Raw genomic sequence first — 19,721 nt, forward strand, 5'->3', positions numbered from 1 at the left:
AGAAGTATCTCTGAAAACAGCTGCACAAAACCCCTGAAGCTTGGGACAGTATATTCTCCACACTGGAAGTAGACCCCTACCTTAACAAAAGAATTTATAACTCAAGTAATTGGCTGAGATGATGAGCAAGCAGCGCAAAAAGAGTCAGACTATATTATCTTACGTTGGTGACAAAGAAGATCAAAACATACAACCAGAAGAAGATAACAAAGTCAAGGCTCCTACATCCAAAGCCTCTAAGAAAAAATGTGAATTGGTCCCAGGCCATGGAAGAGCTCAAAAAGGATTTTATGCAAGAAAATCATGAAAAAAAAGTCAATGGCTTGCTAAAGGAGACTCAAAAAAATACTGAAGAAAATAACACCTTAAAAAATAGGCTAACCCAAATGGCAAAAGAGGTCCAAAAAGCCAATGAGGAAAAGAATGTCCTAAAAAAGCAAAATTTGCCAAATGGCAAAGGAAGTCCAAAGGCTTACTGAAGAAAATACTTCCTTAAAAATTAGAATGGAGCAAATGGAAGCTAGTGACTTTATGAGAAATCAAGACAATGTAAAACAAATCCAAAAGAATGAAAAAATAGAAAACAATGTGAAATATCTCCTTGGGAAAACAACTGACCTGGAAAACAGATCCAGGAGAGAGAATTTAAAAATTATTGGACTATCTGAAAGCCATGATCAAAAAAGAGCCTAGACATCGTCTTTCAAGAAATTATCAAGGAAAACTGCCCTGATATTTTAGAACCAGAGGGCAGAATAGAAATCGAATGAATCCACCGATCACCCCCTGAAAGAGATACCCAAAGGAAAACTCCTAGGAATATTGTAGCCAAATTCCAGAGTTCCCAGGTCAAGGAGAAAATATTGCAATCAGCCAGAAAGAAATAATTCAAGTATTATGGAAACACAAACAGGATAACACAAGATTTAGCAGCTTCTACATTAAAGGACCAGAGAGCATGGAAAATAATATTCCAGAGGGCAAAGGAGATAGGATTACAACCAAGAATTACCTACTCAGCAAAACTGAGTATAGTCCTTCAGGGGAAAAAAATGGTCATTCAGTGAAATAGGGGACTTTCAAGCATTCTTGGTGAAAAGATCAGAGCTGAAGAGAAAATTTGACTTTCAAATATAAGACTCAAGTGAAACATGAAGAGGTAAACAGGAAAGAGAAATCATAAGAGACTTATTAAGGTTGAACTATTTACATCCCTGCATGGAAAGATGATACTTGTAACTCATGAGACCTTTGTCAGTATTAGGGTAGTTGGAGGGAAAAAAATTATATGTATGGATAGATAGATAGATAGATAGATAGATAGATAGATAGATAGATAGATAGATAGATGGCACAGGGTGAGTTGAAGATGAAGGGGTCATATTTGGAGAATAAAATTAAGGGGTGAGAGAAGATTATACTAGGAGAAGGAGAAAGGGAGAGGAAGAACGGGGTAAATTATCTCACAAAAAAACAGAAAAGAAAAGGCTCTTACAGTGGAGGAGAAACAGGGGAAGGTGAGAGGGAATGATTGAATCTTATTCTCATAGGATTTGACTTAAGGAGTGAATAACACACACTCAATTGGGTGTGGCCCATTTCATTTTTTGACACTAGTAATTTGGTTTTCTTTTTTAAATTAAATTAACCAATGGTTTATCTATTTTATTGTTTTTTTTAAATAAAATCAGCTCCTTGTTTTATTCATTAGTTTAATGATTTTTTTACTTGAGATTTTATTAATCTCTCCTTTGATTTTTCAGGATTTTTATTTTGCTATTTAGTTGGGGATTTTTAATTTGTTCTATTTGTATTTTTTTTAATTATATGTCCATTTCATTAATCTGATCTTTCTGTCTTTTACTGATGTGCATGTTTAGAGGTATAAAATTTCCCCTACGTTTTGCTTGACTGCATCCCACAATTTTTGGAATATTTTCTTATTGTTGTCATTCTTTTTAATGAAGTTATTGACAGTTTCTATGATTTGTTCTTTGATCCACTTATTCTTTAGGATTCGATGATTTAGTTTTCTGTTAATACAGTTTTTATTGCTTTATGGTCTGAAACATTTAATGGTCTGATACATTTAATATTTCTGCTTTTCTGCATTTGGTTGTGAGATTTTTATTACCTATAAGAGCAATTTTTGTGAAGGTGTTATAGACAGCTGAGAAAAAGTGGATTCCTTTCTATTCCCATTTATTTTTTCCAGAGGTCCGTGATATCTAATTTTTCTTAAGATTCTATTCATCTCCTTAACTCCTTTATGGTTAGATTTATTTAGCTCTGAGAGGGGAAAGTTGAGGTTCCCCCACTAGTATAGGTCTACTGTCTATTTCTTTCTCTAATTCATTTAATTTTTCCTTTAAGAATTTGGATGTTATACCATTTGGTACATATGTGTTTAATATTGATATTACTTCATTGTCTATGGTGCCTTGTAGCAAGATGTAGTTTCTCTGCTTATCCCTTTTAATTAGGTCTATTTTTGCTTTTGTTTTGTCTGAGATCATGATTGCTACACCTGCCTTTTTTTATTTTTGGCTAGGCAATGGGGTTAAGTGACTTGGCCCGCGTCACACAGCTAGTAAGTGTTATGTTCTGAGGCTGGATTTGAACTCAGGTCCTCCTGAATCCAGGGCTGGTGCTCCATCCACTGTGCCACCTACTTGCCCCATACACCTGCCTTTTTTACATTAGCTGAAGCATAATAGATTCTGCTCTAGCTCTTTATTTGAATTCTGTATATCTGTTTCAAGTGTATTTCTTGTAAACAACATATTGTTGGATTCTGGTTTCTAATCTGTCTAATTTAGTTTTATGAGTGAGTTTATCCTATTCACATTCACAGTTATGGTTACTAACTGTGCATTTCCCTCTATCCTATTTTCTTGTGTTTATCTTTCTTTTTCTCTTTTTATGTTTTCCTTCCTCTAAAGTTTTGTTATGCTTCTGACCATTGCCTTTTTTTATATGCCTTCCCTTTTATCACCCTCTCCACACTTTTTTTCTTATTCCTTCCCTTCCCCCACTTCCCTGTTGAGTAAGATATATTTGTGTGTTTATGTGTCTTTCCCCCCTCTTTGAACCAATTTAGATGTGAACAACATTCAAGCATTCCCCCCCATTTTCCCCTCCATTGTAAAACCTCTTCCTTAAGTGTCTTTTATGTGACATAATTTTCCCCATTCTTCTTCTCCCTTACCCCTTCTTTCAGTCATCCCTTTTTCTTGCCTGTTCATTTTTTTAACATCATTCCAAAATAATTGATTCATTTCTGCATCTTCTTTCTATGTAGAATCTTTCTAACTGCCTAATAATGATAAAGTTCTTATTATCTTCTCATACAGGAAGATAAAATACTTAACCTTGAGTTTCTTATTACTTCTTTTTCATGTTTACCTTTTTATGCTTCTTTTGAGTCTTGTATTTGAAAGTCAGATTTTCTATTCAGCTCTGCTCTTTTCATCAGGAATGCTTTAAAGTCTTCTATTTCATTAAATGTTTATTTTTTTTTCCCTCGAAGGATTATATTCAGTTTTTCTGGGTAGGTTATTCTAGGTTATAATCCCAGCCCTTTTTCCCTTTTGGAATGTCATATTTCATACGCTCTGCTTTTTTACTGAGATGGCTGCTAAATCTTGCAGCATTAACCTTTTTAGAATTATGTATTACTCCTTGTTTGTTTTCATGCCCTTCTTTATGTTCTTAAATGTCATGCTTTCTAATTTATTTGTTTATTTTTTAGGCAATTGGGGTTAAGGGACTTGCCCAGGGTCACACAGCTAGTGTCAAATGTTTGATCTGAGGTCAGATTTGAACTCAGGTCTTCCAGACTTCAGGGCTGGTGCTCTATGCACTGTGCCACCTAGCTGCCCCTCTAATTTATTTTTTTAAATGATAAAAGAACCTAGCACTTCATAAGATAGTCCTCTTCACTACTGGACAGCCCTGATTGTTAGGAAATTCTTCCTGATATCAGGCCTAAATTTGCTTCTGCCACTTCTACCCATTGCTCTTAGTTTTGCTCTCTGGGGCCAAAGAGAATAAGTCTAATCCTCTTCCACACGATATTTTAAATGTAGAAAGGACAATTCGCTACTTAATTAGAATTTCTTCATCATCAGGAATATATAGATCTCGATCTCAAAGAACCAGCCTGGATTAGTTGAACTTTTAAATAGCCACTATGGTTTTATCTTAATATATAGTACTAATTTCAAAAGAATCAAGAGAGTCATAATTGCAGAGCTGTGCTGAGGCCTGAATTATAAGCCTAAAGCTCCCAGATGCTTATCTTTACAGTAGTAGAAAGAACAGGACTCAAGGTGACAGAAGTCATTTTCTTATGCACTCTGTCCTTTGTACTCTCTGGTGCAAGTTAATGAAGTGATATACTTCTCACCTGTACCTCTTTAACCCCCATCCATCTTGAGGAGAACTGTGATCAGAAAGATGGAAAATATTGTTGTGAAGTCAGAGGGGCAAAAGAAAAAAGGTTTGTGTCTTTTGTGTGCCCTCCATTGAGCATAACTGCTTAGTTAAGGGTACTTTGGCTGTAGCAGCGGTGATGTACTAAGCTAGCAATGTTGCTTTACCCTGTGCAATCTAATGGTTTATTAAGTAAATCTTTTGTGATCCCTTCTGGCCTTCTAAGGTACTCAGCCATCTTTGAGTACTCAATAAATACTCATCCTAATGGCCACTGTATCCAAATGACTAAACTTTCTTTCTTATCCTCTGAGAGTCAAGAAATTGGAACGGAGTGCAGAAGTTATTTCTTCCAACCCATACCTGAAAAAGAATACCCCCTTGTTTCCTGGTTCTGCCTTCTTGGGTCAAGCAGAACAAGTCCAATGTCTCTTCCACATGATAACTCTTCAGAATCTTAAATACAGCTGTCATCTCCTTATTGATTATTTTTTTCTCCCAAACTAAATATCCCTAGTCCCTCTAGCCCTCACCATGCTAGTCAGCCTCCCTTGTATCCTTTTGTCAGTGCCCTTCCAAAAATACGGTAGCTCATCATTATGCCTTGTCAAGATTGATTTTCATTCTGATGCATTAGCTGTCCTTTCCAGCATTGTGTCATCTCTACGGATTTTGATATATGTGCCTTCCATGCTTTCATTCAAGGCATTGATAAAAATATTAAATAGTTATAACCCTTGGGATCAAAGGACTGTAGAGTTAGAGCTGGAAGTTAAGTCACTTACCTCAGGTCACTTATCTAAGGTAATAATAAGCAGAGCAAGGATTTGAACCTAGGTATCCAGGTCATCTGGCTGCAAATTCAGGATCCCCTTATTTTGTAAATGAGGAAACTAAGTAAAGGACTAAAGGTCTTATAGCTATAGTGTTTCAGATGAGATTAGAACTGTATCTTTTGCTTCCCATTCTACCTTTATCAGGTCCAATGTTCTTGCCACTGTATGAATCTCTGGTCTGCACATTTTTTCTGATAATGGGAAACATCCAAAATAGTGTTTGTTACATCATTGGTTTGTGCCCTCTTAAGCACGGTATATACATGCTTTAGGAATTGCCATAAAAAATAGGAAAGAACATAAAAGGTTAAATAAAAATTTTGATGACATGAGTTTGAAAAGCTTTTGCACAAGTAAAATCAATGCAGCTAGAGTAAGAAGAGAAACTGATTATTAGAGAAAATACTTATATAATTTTTCTGATAAGGATGTAATATCTAAGATAAATAGATAACTAATATAAATATCTGAAATGGTGTGGTATAATATATAAAAGAACTGGACTTAAAGCCAGAAGGACTTGGATTCTTTCTTGCCTCTGACCCATGCTTTATCAACCATCAACCTTCACTTCTGTCAGAAGATATTTAGTATGATTCATCATTAGTCCTCTGGAATTATGAGTGGTCACTGCGCTGATCAGAGTTCTTAAGTTTTTCAGAGTTTTTTTTTTAACTTTTTACAATATTGTTAATGTATACATTATTCTGGTTCTGCTCACATCATTCTTCATCAATTCATATGAATCTTCCCAGGGCTCTCTGAAACAAATCACTTCTTTATTTCTTTCAGCACAATAGCATTACAGTGCATTCATGTACCATAATTTGTTCAGCCATTACCCAATTGATGAGTTTCCCCCAATTTCCAATATCCCCCTAATTTGTAATTACAAAAAGATGCTGTAAGTATTTTTGTACAGGTGGATCCTTTTCTTCTTTGAATTCTTTGGGGTATGGATTTAGTCGTGGTATTGCTGAATTGAAGGATATCCATAGTTCATTAATTTGGGGGGCATAGTTCTAAATTGCTTTACAGAAGGCCTGAATCATTTCACTGTTCCATCAAGAGTACATTCGTGTTCTTGTTTTCCCAAAGCATCTCCAACATTTGTCATTTTCCTTTTGTTGAGGGAGGTTCAACTTTGTCAATCTGATGGATGTGAGGTAGACCCTCAGAGTTGTTTTAATTTGTATTTCTCTAATTTCTAGTAATTGGAGAATTTTTTATATTGCTATTCATAGTTTGTATTTCTTAGTTTTGCAATTTTGAAAAATAGTTTTTTAAAAAAGAGATTCTAATGTTCACCCCTTTGACTCAGAGGTCCCACTGCTAGACAGGTTAAAGGACAGAGCCAGAAAGAAAGGTCAAAAATACATGAACTATTTATAGCAACATCTTATAGTAACAAAGACCTGAAAACCAAGTAGATGCCTATAATTGGGAAATGGATGATCAAAACTTGTATATGAATATAATGGAATATTACTTTACCATAAGAAATGATTAATACAAAGAATTCAGAGAGGCATGAGAAGATATATATCAAGAAACAGTGTCATGAACAATATATGCAGTGACTGCAACAATTTAAGTGGATAAAATTTAAAAAATGAAATTGAGCACAGGATCATTGCAATCACCCAGAAAATAAACCTCACTTCCTTCTTTCTAGAGGTGGGGAATTCTGGATGTGGAATATATCATACTCTATCAGACTCAATTGATTAGTTTTGTTGAACTGCTTTGCTCCTTTTTTATTTTATTCTTTATTATAGGGGATAACTCACTTGGGGAAGGTATATACTCAGAAATAGAAGTGAATAAAAAGATTTCAATTTTTTTTTAAATTAGTACAATAAAATTCATATTAAGTTAGTTTTAGAAACTAAGAGATAGGGATAGTTCAGTATCATGGGAAGGGCATTAGCCTTCTAATCAGGCAAACTTGGGCAAGTCACTTAATCTCGTTAGTTATTCATCCATTTAGCAAACATTTATTATGTGTTTACTTTAAAGACTGTTGTGCTGCTCCATGAAAGAAATAGCAAGTTTAGGTAAAGACCTTTAAAAGTTTTAGTGTAGAGCTCAGGGTCTCCATGGTTTTGGAAGCTAGATTCTTGATTTCCTTACTTGTAAAATTGGAGGTGAGAGTTGGCTTAAATAACATCTAAGACCCCTTCTAGTTCTATTAGTCTACCATATAGAATAAATATATGCCCCACCATCTTTTACTTGCATTGTATTCACATGTCATTAAGATGACTTAAATTTCCTGAGTCATAAATCTTACATCTCTCTTCCCTCTCATGTGACTATTTAATCTACAGCAGACTGTGTACCTTGCTGCCACTTGAATGTCCCTGTTACACCAATCAGAGCATGTTCTTGTACTGACTAACCATAGACAGAGAGATTCTCCTTTCCCTTTAGGTTTCTAAGCACATCATAGAAGGGATAACTTTTCTTCCTTCGTTATCATGTTTGATATCAACCCTTATTGTTGAGAACAGGATATTTATTAAGCACACACTCATTTTCTACAGAAGTCAAGGCAGCAAGCATTTATTAAGGACCAACGATGTTCCAGGCACTGTGTAAAGTACAGGGAACAGAAAGAAAGACAAAAACCAGATGTCCTCAGGAGCCCACAGTCTAACACTGGAGAAAAGTGGGCTGTGCATACAAATGATAAGGCAGTTGTGTGATGTTAGGAGAGAGTGCTAGCCTTGGAGTCAAGAAGATTTCATCTGATTTCAAATCATGCCTCAGGCTCTTAATTATCCATATGACCCTTGGAAAGTTAGCCTCAGTCTACTCGTCTGTGAAATGGGGATAGTAATAGTATCTACCTCACAGGGTTGTTGTAAGGGTCATATGGGATAACATATATAAAGCATTTTGTGAACCTTTAATGTGCTATAGAAATGATAGCTATTATTATTATTACTTTTTGTCGATTGTGTGATGGTAACTGCAGTTTTGTCAGAGCAACTTCTCTTAGATTTAATGCTTTCTCAAAGGTTCATCTCCTTGAAGTCATCCATGGCCATGCTGCAAAATGTTAGCAGCAGTGTTTGTCAGACTTAGGACCCAAGTCTTTTACTCTGGTGTAGCAGTTATATTCATTTTCAGTACTGTTGTACTCAGTGGTTGTTTTCTTGGGGTTTCAATTTTGGCTGCTTTAGTATTTCATTTAGAGTCCCTGGGCACTTAGTTACCCAGGGAACCATTTCTCATAAAATTTATTTATAACAAACACATATCTAACAAGCTAGCATGCAATCAGAATTGGTGACACATATATTAAGGAGGGCAAAGTGCCCAGAAAATTCTTGTGAGCTGGACCCAGGTGTGTCCTGTGACTCACTTGACAGTAGAGACCATGTGGTTATAAGCCCACATAAACTTTCCTTTCCACTACCTTCCCCTACCCACCATCCTGGATTACCCTGGCTTTTCTTGGAAGTAAATCCCTCTGGTTATCTTTCCTCTTTACTCCGTCACTTGGTGATCTCATTAACCCCAAGGCTTTAATTGTCATTGCTAATGTGTATAATGTCTAGATCTGTGTGTCCAATCCTACTCTCTCACTTAACTTACCATCTTGTATCACTTCATGCCCTTCAAACTAGATGTCCCGTAGGAATCTCAAACTCAAATGTGTTTGAAGTAGCTAGATAACATAGTGAATAGAGTGCTGGATTTGGAGTCAGAAAGTCCTAAGTTCAAGTCGTATTTCAAATGCTTAATATGCTTATGGGACCCTGGGCTTGTCTCTTAACTTCGCTGTACCCTAGTTTTTCTCGTGTGTAAAATGGTGAGGTTGGCCTCAACTTCTGAGGCCCCTACAGCTCTAATTCTATGATTCTGTATCTAAGACTCATTTTTTCTCCCAAAACTACCCTTCATCTGAACTTCGCTATTTCTTTTGAAGTTGCTACCATCATTATAGTCATCCAGCTTTTCGATTTTGGTGTCATCCTTAACTCCTCATTCTTATTCACCCCCCCGTCAAGCCGGTTGCCAAATGTAGTCATTTCTGTCTCCACAGCATCTCTCAGAAATATCCTTTTCTCACCATTCAGACAGCCACCACTGTAGGCCAGACCTCACCTAGACAATTTCAATATTATCCTAATTGGTCTCTCTGCTGCAAATCTCTTTCTACTTCAATCTACCCTCCACACAGTTGCCAAACTGATTTTCCTAAAGCATAGATTTGACCATATCACTCCCTACTTAGTAAACTCAAGTGGTTCCCTATGTATTTTGTATATAGTTGTGTACAAATAGGTGAATCCGTCTAACTATATCCATATCTACATATACACATAAAATTTCTCTCTTCTTAGAATGTAAGCTCTATGAGGTCAAGGGCTGTTTTTGCTTTTGTCTGTCAGTATCTGTCATTTGAGAGGAGCTCAAAAAATAACTTGATGATAAATGGAATGATTGATTCCTACATGCTGTTCTTTATATTTGTGGAAAGATCTTCCTAAATTTTTTTATTCATTCATTTATTTTTAACATCCTTTAAACATTTTTTTGAGTTACAAATTCTCTCCCTCAAACCTCTTCCCCACCCATTGAGCAGGCATACACTATGATATTGATTATACATGTGGAGTCATACAAAAATATTTCCATATTAGCCATGTTGCTAAAAATGAATAAAGAGCAAAAAACATAAAAAAGTGAAAAAATATGCTTCAGTCTTCTTCACTCATCAGATTATCATCAGTTTATCAGATCTCTCTCTGGAGGTAGATAGCATTTTTCATCAAGGATACTTTGGAATTGTCTTGGATCATTGCCTTGATCAGAGTAGCTAAGTCTTTCACAGTAGATCATTGTTAAAATATTGCTGTTATTGTATACAATGTTTTCCTGGTCCTGCTTACTTCACTTTGCATTAGTTCATATAAATCTTTCCAGGTTTTTCTGAGAGCATCCTGCTCATCATTTCTTATAGCACAACAGTATTCCATCACAATCACATACCACAACTGTTCAGCTAATTCCCAATTGATAGACTTCTCCTCAATTTCTAGTTCCTTACCACCACAAAAAGAGCTGCTATAAATATTTTTATACATATACGTCCTTATCCCTTGTCTTTAATCTCTTTGTAGTATAGACCTGGTGGTGGGTTTGCTAAGTCACAGGGTATGTATGCACAGTCTTATAGCCCTTTGCTATAAATTATTCCAAATTATTCTCCAGAGTGGTTGGACTATTTTACAGCTCCAACAACAGTACATGAGTGTCCCTGTTTTTTCAAATCCCCTCCAGCATTTATCATTTCCCTTTTCTATTATGTTAGTCAATTTGATATGCATGAAGTGGTACCTCAGAGTTGTTTTTACTTTCTATTGTTTTTAAGGAATACTCTGGTCCTGTAGATTTTTGACTGTGGGCGGGAATCTACTTTGGCTAGTTTAATTATTTAGCCATATGACTGAGTGCTATAAGCCAGGTCTTGTATGGGATATGAATAATGATCCCTGCCTCACAGATGTTCAAATCGAGTTGAGGAGAAAAGAGGTAGATATATAAATACATAGACTGGTATATAAAAACTTAAATAATGCAAAGTATCATATTATTAAGTGACAAATGTGAGTTTTTTCTTTTTTTCTTTTTTTAAAAAATTTAAAACTATTTATTTAACCTTATATTTTTAAGTTAAAATTTCTGAAGGTGAAAATCAAGTGGTCAGAATGAAAAGAAACCAGTTAATTTATATAGCTGACCTGGAATAGCATCAGTGTGTGACCTATCTGAAAGGTTGTTTGGGGTTATTATGTGAAAATGGGCTCAGAAAAAAAAAATTTTTTAAAAAAATAAAAAAAGAATAAAAAATTTAAAAAAAATTTTAAAATGAGCTCAGAAACCATAATGTTAATATTTTCTGCTTATAGCAATAATTTTGTACATTATTTTGTGTATTAGAATTTAACTTTTGTCTATAGATTTTTCTTTGTTTTTAATCTCCTTGTAGATTACCCAAATGTGAAGCATTTTTCCTGGGACAAATACTTGGAAGAAACTAATTCTTTGCCTGCTCCTGCTAGGGCCTTTAAAGTGGTAAGTGACTGTATTTTATGGTGTCCTATTAATTTTTGTTAGTGAATACAAGTTTTTTTTTTATTTTTCTAAATAAATTCTAGAAAATTACAAATGGTTACTTTCTTAGCAACTTTTTGCTTTTCAATCCAGGTGAACACTTTTAGGAACAAATTGTTTCTTTTATTAATCAAAACAACCTTGTATGGTACTTTTACTGAGTTATTCATCTGAATAAATTTAGTCCACTTTTTGAAAAATTAAATTTTATTTTATTTTCATTTCCAAGTTTTCTCCCTCCCTTACCTGTTAAGAAGACAAGAAAAGCAAAATCCATGTGTGTGTATAGTTATGTAAAACAAATTTCCTAAGCCATTTTTAATATTATATTTTAGTTTTAGATGAGAGATTCATCCAGTGGAAAAAAAGAGCGCATTAGATCATGCTAAAGACACCAAAATAGAAGCAGATGGGGAACAGAAGCAAAAAATAATCATAGGCTTAAAAAAATTGTACATTTGAAAGTTAAACTAAAGAATCCAGTAGTTCAGGATTATTTTTAAAAATACAAGAAAAAAATTCAATGCAATTTTGATTTGCCATTGATAGCCAGCAAATGATTTTTTGAGTGAAAGGGTTCACTGAATTTGATTTGCTACATGCCTAGTTTATATATGAAGTGCAAAAGATAGCATATTTGACTTTAATTCTATTGTTTTCCATAAAGTCATTAGAAGCAGCCTAGAGTAAATGGTACTATCATTAGCTGTGTATTTTTCTAACTAGACTTCCTGAGAACCTTTTCAATGTAGTATGAGAGGCTTTTGTTTGATCAAAACTATTTTTCTGTAGTTTCAGTGGAAATGCCATATGACAAGTTAAGCTGTACTTGATTGTTTTAATGCTTTTGGTCCGATGTATTTATTGAGTTAAATGCAGCAGAATCTATTTATTACAGTATGTTTCTAGCATCTGTCTTGATGATATGAGGGATGACTAAGGCATGACATGCATGCCTCTCTCCTGTTAGGATTGGAAGTGACCAAGTTTACTGTGAGAAGAGAGATAACAGAAATGCTGTAGCATTGCTTTTTCTCCTTGCCACAAACATTTACTTTGACAGTTAGAAGAACAAAGTCCTTATTTTTCTAAGAGTTCAAAGGAAAAAGGAAGAGAAAGATCTGTTAAAAGCATTTGTATTTGTCTTTTTTTTTTAATATGGCTATTTAGTCTACAGGAAATAGGGAAGACTTTTCTTTGGCATCATTTTATAGTTGCTAGGATATTAAGTTTAAAAAAATTACTCTGTGGTAATTAATTATATCAGACTGAGAGAAAAACAAAGGGGAAAGATACCTTATTTTGTAAAAAATAAAAGTTTCCAAAGAAATGTCTTATTTCAGTATATGTGTGATCCTGTACAATATAAGATGAAGCTTGTTTTATCAGTTATGAGTTCCAGAGAAAGAGTAATTTGTAGAATAACCCACCATTTATTCAGTATTGTCAGTGAATCAAGTATTCCACAGGAATACATTTTCCAAATAATTGATGTTTATCCTTTGAAATATCAATTTTTTTAAAAATGAGGGAAAATTTCCAAATGTGTATTATATATCTTTGCTTTCTTAAACAGATTAAAATATGCTAAACATAATTTAAACTTATTGATAACTCAGATTTATAATCATTACCATTAATTTTATACTATAGCAATAGTTTTTCTGTTTCTTGCCTCATTGTTAATTTCAGCTGTGATTTTTATTATCCATGTGCCAGCTTTTAATTTGATTCTTATCTACAGAGGTCTGAGAAATCAGATGACTTAAGTTAGAATTACTTATGAAATTCAGTTTACAGTAAATCCTGTGGATTGAAGTGTAAAAGTGATAAAGTCTTGACTTTATGACACATGTTTTAAGACTTTAAAATCCTTTTTTTTTACTAACTTTTTTCCCTGCCTTTGAAGAAAGTATGAGAGTCTAATTGTGTGTGAGAAGTTTGAACTTTAAAGTCCTGATCTCTACATAAGTGGAATATAGAACCAAAGGAGTTTGTTGTTACAGTCTGGCAGTTTAGAACCCTCAGGGAATGAAATGCTATAGGTAGCAGAGTTTTCTAGATAGCTGACAGATTAGCCCATTAGGTACTAGAACATTTTTAAACATAGTGTATTGAACAGCAGAAGATTGCTGAAAAACTTATCATTTATATTGATGACTGACGGATGGTTGATGTTATGAGTATCCACTGTCATGATATATTTGTGATACAGGTGCAGATACATCAAGGTGGGGTGTGACATAGGTTTGAATGGATCCTGATACTTTGCAACTGGCTTTCTTTGGAAGAAGTCCCCAGATACCATGTTCCTTTTGGACCATTCACCTTTTGCTTCCAAAAGTAGAATGAAATGATCAGCTGCCTGACTTCCTGAGGAGAGTAGTTGGACTGCTATTTTTGCAAAGCTAGTTAACAAATCAAATGTTAAAGCAGCTTTCTCCTTAGTGGTTTTCTTGACTTCCAGAAAAGTATTGTCTTTATTTTTTTCCCCAGTGTCATTTGACTTGTCAGCACCATTTAAAACATCTATGTTTACCTTATCATTAGCCCACTGGATGGATCAGAGTGAGCATCAGCTCACCATCCATCATTCTGTCACTTGTATTCCTTGTTCATGGAGTATGGAGTGAGCAATAAAGCTGTCATGGAGATTGTCCTCTTCTTTTAGTGTGGCACACTGATGCTTTCAAGGGCTAATAAGGCATGCCACAAGTATCGGTTTCTCTAGTTTTCCTTCTAGCTCCTACATACATACAAAAGATCCTCTGTATGCTTTGGTCTGCAGGAGCTCTCAAATTCTTTCAGGTAGGGATAGCTTTTTCCAGTAGAACTTGGATGCCATAATAAGATAGCCCCCAACCAAGAGAACTGAAGTCCTTTATGCCATATGTCATGCTTCTGGTAATGAGATGTTTTGTTTTTTTTTTTTTTTTTTATTGGCTGCTCTTGGATTAATTTGGATACTAAGAGCGTTGAAGAAATGAGAAGACAGTTTTCATGGAGGCCTAGTTTTCATAGTCATGCCCAGTTTTTGTGCCAAAAATGTATTGTTCACAGTTAATTTGGAATTCCTGTGGACTTTTCTACAAAATAGGCCTTTTACTTCCTGAACTGAATGTGACTTTCCCCTATTCTGATTAATTCTCTTGTCTGGACCCATCCTATTGCTAACACATGTATGCTAATTAGATTTTAAAGGTTTTTTTTCTTTGAATTAGATTTCTAGCATAAAATGTGTACCTGATTTAATTGTTTTTTAAGCATTTCACTAAAAATCGTCTTCTATTATTTCAGAAACCACCACATGGATTCCAGAAAAAAATGAAATTTGAGATTGTAGATAAAAGAAATCCTGTGTTTATTAGAGTAGCAACTGTTGCAGATACCGATGAGCACAGAATAAAAGTAAGTTTTTCTCGGTATGCATGTGTTTTTTAGTAGCAAGCTTTTCTGAGTAAAAACATTAACAAGTGGTATGTTACCTTGTGATGATACCATGCATTTTAAAACTGGGGGACATTTGGGGGTTGTCTAAAGTTTACCCACTACTCTTCCCTCCGCTTAGGTTTGTATAATAAAACTTAAGATTTTCTGTCTGTACATCTGGTGTGATAACAAGTGTTGAGTATGTGATGGTGATGGTGGTGGTGGTAGGAAAGTGGTTTTGTGTTTATATGAGTGATATTCAGTTCACAGAAGTAAGATAATAGCTGATGTTTATGTAGCATTTTAAAGTTTGCAAAATACTTTGTATTTATCATTCTGATAAATATGAAATCTTTACAGAATATATACCTTGAGTCAAAATATAGGAAGATAAATGCCTTTATTTTGTTTTAAATTTGGATTTTTATTTACCTTTGCATTGCTTTAAAATGCTTTTAATAAAAAGAAACAAGTAAATATGTGTAAAGAAGGTGCTTTTCTTGGGTTAAGAGAAGATCATAGACTGAGAGTTGGTCCTCTTGTCCAACCTCCTCGTTTTACAGATGAGGACATTGAGGCATACAGAATTGAAATATCGATCAGTTAAACTCTTTCTATGTGCAAGGCAACAAGCTAGTCAGTGGAGATATAGAAACAGACAATTTAAATCCCCTCTGCCTTCCACAAGCTTATATTCTGTGAGTTAGGTAGTAACAGACAAGGTCAACATTCAAATTATTTTCCTCTGATTCGAAATCTTATGATCTTTCCACTATATCTTGTTGATTTTCATGCAGGGCATGCTCAAGTACAGTACAGTATAATCAACAATATTGGCCTAGGAATCCGAAGGCTTGAGTTTTGGTTCTGGTATCACCATTGATTAATTATCTACACACTCACACACACACACATTTAATCCTCTGTGTCTCAGTTTCCTCATTTGCAAAATCAGAGTAATAATAACTAACCCTACTGACCTCATGAAGTTGATCTGAGGATATGATGAGATATAATTTCTATCATTTTGTAAATTATAAAGAATTATATAAAAGTATAAGGCATTATTTTATCATTGCAGAATAAGGATTGTAACTTTTAATTACATTATGTTGGAGACAAGAAATTCTAAGTGGTGTATAAATATCTTAGCTTATTTTTAGTAAGAAAATAGTCTGTACAATAATGGAGAAGTAAGGTATTTACTGCCATGTACATAGTCTGAGGAGTCATTAAAATATCTCATTTTAGGGGCCAGCTAGGTGGCATAGTGGATAGCATACTGGCCCTGAAATCAGTAGGACCTGAGTTCAAATCCAGCCTGAGACACATAACACTCACTAACTGTGTGACTTTGGGCAAGTCACTTAACCCCAATTGCCTCACACACAAAAAATAATAATAAATTTTTAAAAAATGAAATTATAAAAAAATCTCATTTTATGAGTGAGGAAACTGAGGCACAGAGAGTAGCAAAGCCCAGGCTATCCTGTTGGTCTCCTGATTCTTAGTCCAGTGCTGTTTCCCCTGGTTAGTCCTTAGTGTCTAAAGAAATGTTAGGTATTCAGCAGTCATCTTCATAATAGGGATAGTGATTGTCATGGCTAAGGGTGAGTGATAAATATACTTTTGTTTATAAGATTTTAAAGAAAGGTCAGTGGACTGATCAAAGTGACTTAAGCAACTAGATTAAGCAAAGATGACTAGAGTGGTAACAGCATTTAATAGCTCTTAGTTCTTCTTGGAAAGAATGCTGGATTTAGAGTCAGAGGTTGTTATTGTTCAGTCATTTTTCAGTTGAGTCTGATTTTTTTGTGACCTTGTGAGTTTTCTTGGCAAAGATACTGGAGTGGTTTGCCATTTTTTTCTCCAGCTCATTTTACAGATTAGGAAACTGAGGGGAACACTGAGGATTAAATGACTTGCCCAGAGTCATGTAGCTAGTAAGTGTCTGAAGCCAGATTTGAACTCAGGAAGATGAATCTTCTTGACTGTAATTCCAGAATTCTGTCCACTGTGCCACCTAACTCTGCTATTACCAGTCTTTTGGCCTTGGTCAAGTTATGTACCGTCTTTGGGCCTCAGGTGACTAGGTTGGACTAAGTGATACATAAGTCCCTTCCTAGCTCTAAATCTTTAATTTTATGAACAAAAATATATATATTTTTAGGGGGAAAATATGCAGTCGAGTTTTCTTGACTGTGATTCACATTGGTTGTATCCCATAGGCAGTTTCCTCTTAATGTTGTTAGTTAAAATAATGGTCAGAGCTATGTGTATGGGGGTACAGTTTATTTAGGACCTATGTCCCCCAGATTTCTATATTTCTCTTTGAGGGAAAGGAAATCATTGTTTCATTTTTCTATGGTGTGTATTTATACCACGTATCTAGTATTATTATTGTAGTTTCCTGACAAGCGTTCCATTTTTGTACAAGGTATTACATAATAGGAAGAACCATATCATTTTACTTTTCCAGAACTTTTCTGTTGTTCATTCAGACTTCTTGACATTCTGAGACATGAGGTCAGTTAAAATGAACCCTCTTTAAATAGTCAGATGAGACCATAGAAATTCTGGTAAAATAATTAATGCAGTATTGGCTTCCAAGGCACAGCTATTGTTTGGGAGTTAAGGTTAATTTATAACATTAATTTCAAGTGGTGTATCTTAAGATACATTTTCTGATTTTCAAAGAGCAAGAATTTAGTTTATAACATGAAGGTCTTTAACCCCTAGAGCCCCCCACATTTCCAGAACACCTACCAGCCAAGTATGTAAGATGCAATATTTGTCTGTAGCAAGTAAGGTACAGTAAACATTAAATAGTTATCTTTAAGTAGCCAAATTGAAAAGATTTAAAACACATGCTAAGAATCAGTATGGTATGGTATCATTTAAAAAAATCTCCCCACCTAAATAGTCTCTCTTTTTAATATAGCTTATGTTTGCCAGGTGTTGGAGGAGGGAAGTAGGAAACTTCCAAGGATAATTTATTAAGATATTAAGGTTTGTGATTCCTAGAGTAATGGTTTATAACCTTATGCTTTAGGTTGGAAATAATTATTTTAATCCTAAGAAAATAAGAATGAATTCCTATTAAAGATAGTAATTTCATCATTAGGATTGCTTTTCCCCCGTTCCAAGCAGGCTCACTAACTGCTTTTTAACAGCAGAATTAAATATTTTAATCCACGACACTTTAGAAAAACTAAATTTCCTAACAGTTATATGTTTTTCTCATTTATTTGGTTTTAAAACATAACCATTCCAAATGCAGATGTTCTGTAGTCAAAAAATGGGAAACAGTAGCATTGAATAATTTATTTGTCCTGATCACAGTAGGTTAATTTCAATATTTTAAATGGTATTTTCAGCTCTTTTAAATGGTATTTACAACTGTATTATTCAGTTTGAAGTACAGCTCAATACTCAATGCTCAAATGAATCTTTGATTTCATTGATTTACATGTTATGTATTGCATCCAGTTCATGGCTACCCTTCACTTGCAACTCTTATCAATATCTTTCATTAGTTCACTAATTGGAGTCTCCCCAAAGTGCTGAGAGTTTTCTGCTTATCCTCTTGACATCACTAAGATAGCAGTGGAGCCCACAGTATGTCCAGTGATCATCCTTCACTGTTCCGTGTACCTTGGCCACCTTTTTTGCTCATATATGTCTTTAGTGACATCTTTTACTTTGTTTCTTCTTTTTAATTTTTGTCAGTAACAGATTGCAGACTACCTGTGTCCACCTCGCACCTTTCCATTGTCTTTTGGGTGATTTTCAATCTTGTTTCTTCAGAGGCTATTCCATCTGTTCATGACTATAGCATCAGAATGGGTGAATGAATGAAAAAAGCATTTATTAGGCACTGATATGCCTAGCATTGGGGAAACAAAGAAAAAAGTCAAGTCAAAACAAAGAAAAAAGTCAAAGAAAAAGTCAAAGAGCTTATAAAACATAGGACAGTGCTGGCTATGAAGGAATATTTTGATCAGAGAAGTCACATAGATGGAGTTACAGGGTACCTGACTAACATGTCCTTTATAGAAATGGTAGTTTGATTTGATTACTGTTCCAAGAGTTAGAGGTGGAAAGGTGTACAGGTTGGGTAGATAAAACATGACCCTGGCCTGGGAGTAGCACCATGATAGGCTCCAGGCCTGACTGAGTATGGTGAAAATTTACCATTCAGAAGCCAAACTGGAGCTGGCATGGCGGGTTGGAAGTAGAAACTGGAGTGCAGGAGCTTGGCATGATACTGATATTTCAAAAAGCTGAGTCTTTATTTTATGGAAAAGTTTGTATTTATGAAACTGCAGTTTCCCAAAGACAGTCTAGCCCTATTTAGTTTTCAAAATTCTGGTTCTACTCATTGTTGCAGACATTCTTTGCCCTTGTGGTTTATACCTTATCTTTCAACTCCACCCTCATTCCCCAGTATTTTGCAATCTGGTGACACAGGCTTTTTCGCTCTGCCTTGCACAAGACTCCATCTCCCAACTCCAGGAATTTTCATTGGTTGTCCCTCATGCCTGGAATTCTCTCCTTCTTCATCTCTGCCTCCTGGCTTCCTTTAAGTTATAGCTAACAAACATCCTCTTGCATAGGAAACATTTCTGAATCCCCCTTAATGCTAGTCCTTTCCTTTCATTATCTCCATCCTATCCTGCCTATCCTATCTGTGACTTGCGTGTACATAGTTGTTTGCCTTTTGTCTCCTCATTTGTTTTTGAGCTTCTCAAGGGCAGAGGCTTTCTTTTGCCTTTCTTTGGGCAGAGGCTTTCTTTTGCCTTTCTTTGTAGCTTAGCACAGTGCCTGTAACATAATAGGCTGGTAGTGCTTTCAGTTTAGCCATCACAGCCATTATCTGGGGAACCAATTCTA

At 35.0% G+C, this 19,721-nt stretch overlaps 1 protein-coding gene across 5 annotated transcripts in view; it reads left to right on the top strand.

The window, feature by feature from the left end:
* Positions 1 to 19,721, top strand: part of L3MBTL3 (L3MBTL histone methyl-lysine binding protein 3) — a 156,504-nt gene that overhangs the window by 75,668 nt on the left and 61,115 nt on the right. For all 5 annotated transcript variants that reach the window (XM_027848665.1, XM_027848669.1, XM_027848667.1 and 2 more), the window contains 2 exons: positions 11,275 to 11,360; positions 14,697 to 14,807. In XM_027848665.1, coding sequence (XP_027704466.1) covers positions 11,275 to 11,360; positions 14,697 to 14,807 — 197 coding nt within the window. The remainder of the gene's footprint in view (positions 1 to 11,274; positions 11,361 to 14,696; positions 14,808 to 19,721) is intronic.

Source organism: Vombatus ursinus, unplaced genomic scaffold (assembly GCF_900497805.2).
Source record: "Vombatus ursinus unplaced genomic scaffold, bare-nosed wombat genome assembly UNPS02006779.1, whole genome shotgun sequence".
Taxonomy (NCBI): domain Eukaryota; kingdom Metazoa; phylum Chordata; class Mammalia; order Diprotodontia; family Vombatidae; genus Vombatus; species Vombatus ursinus.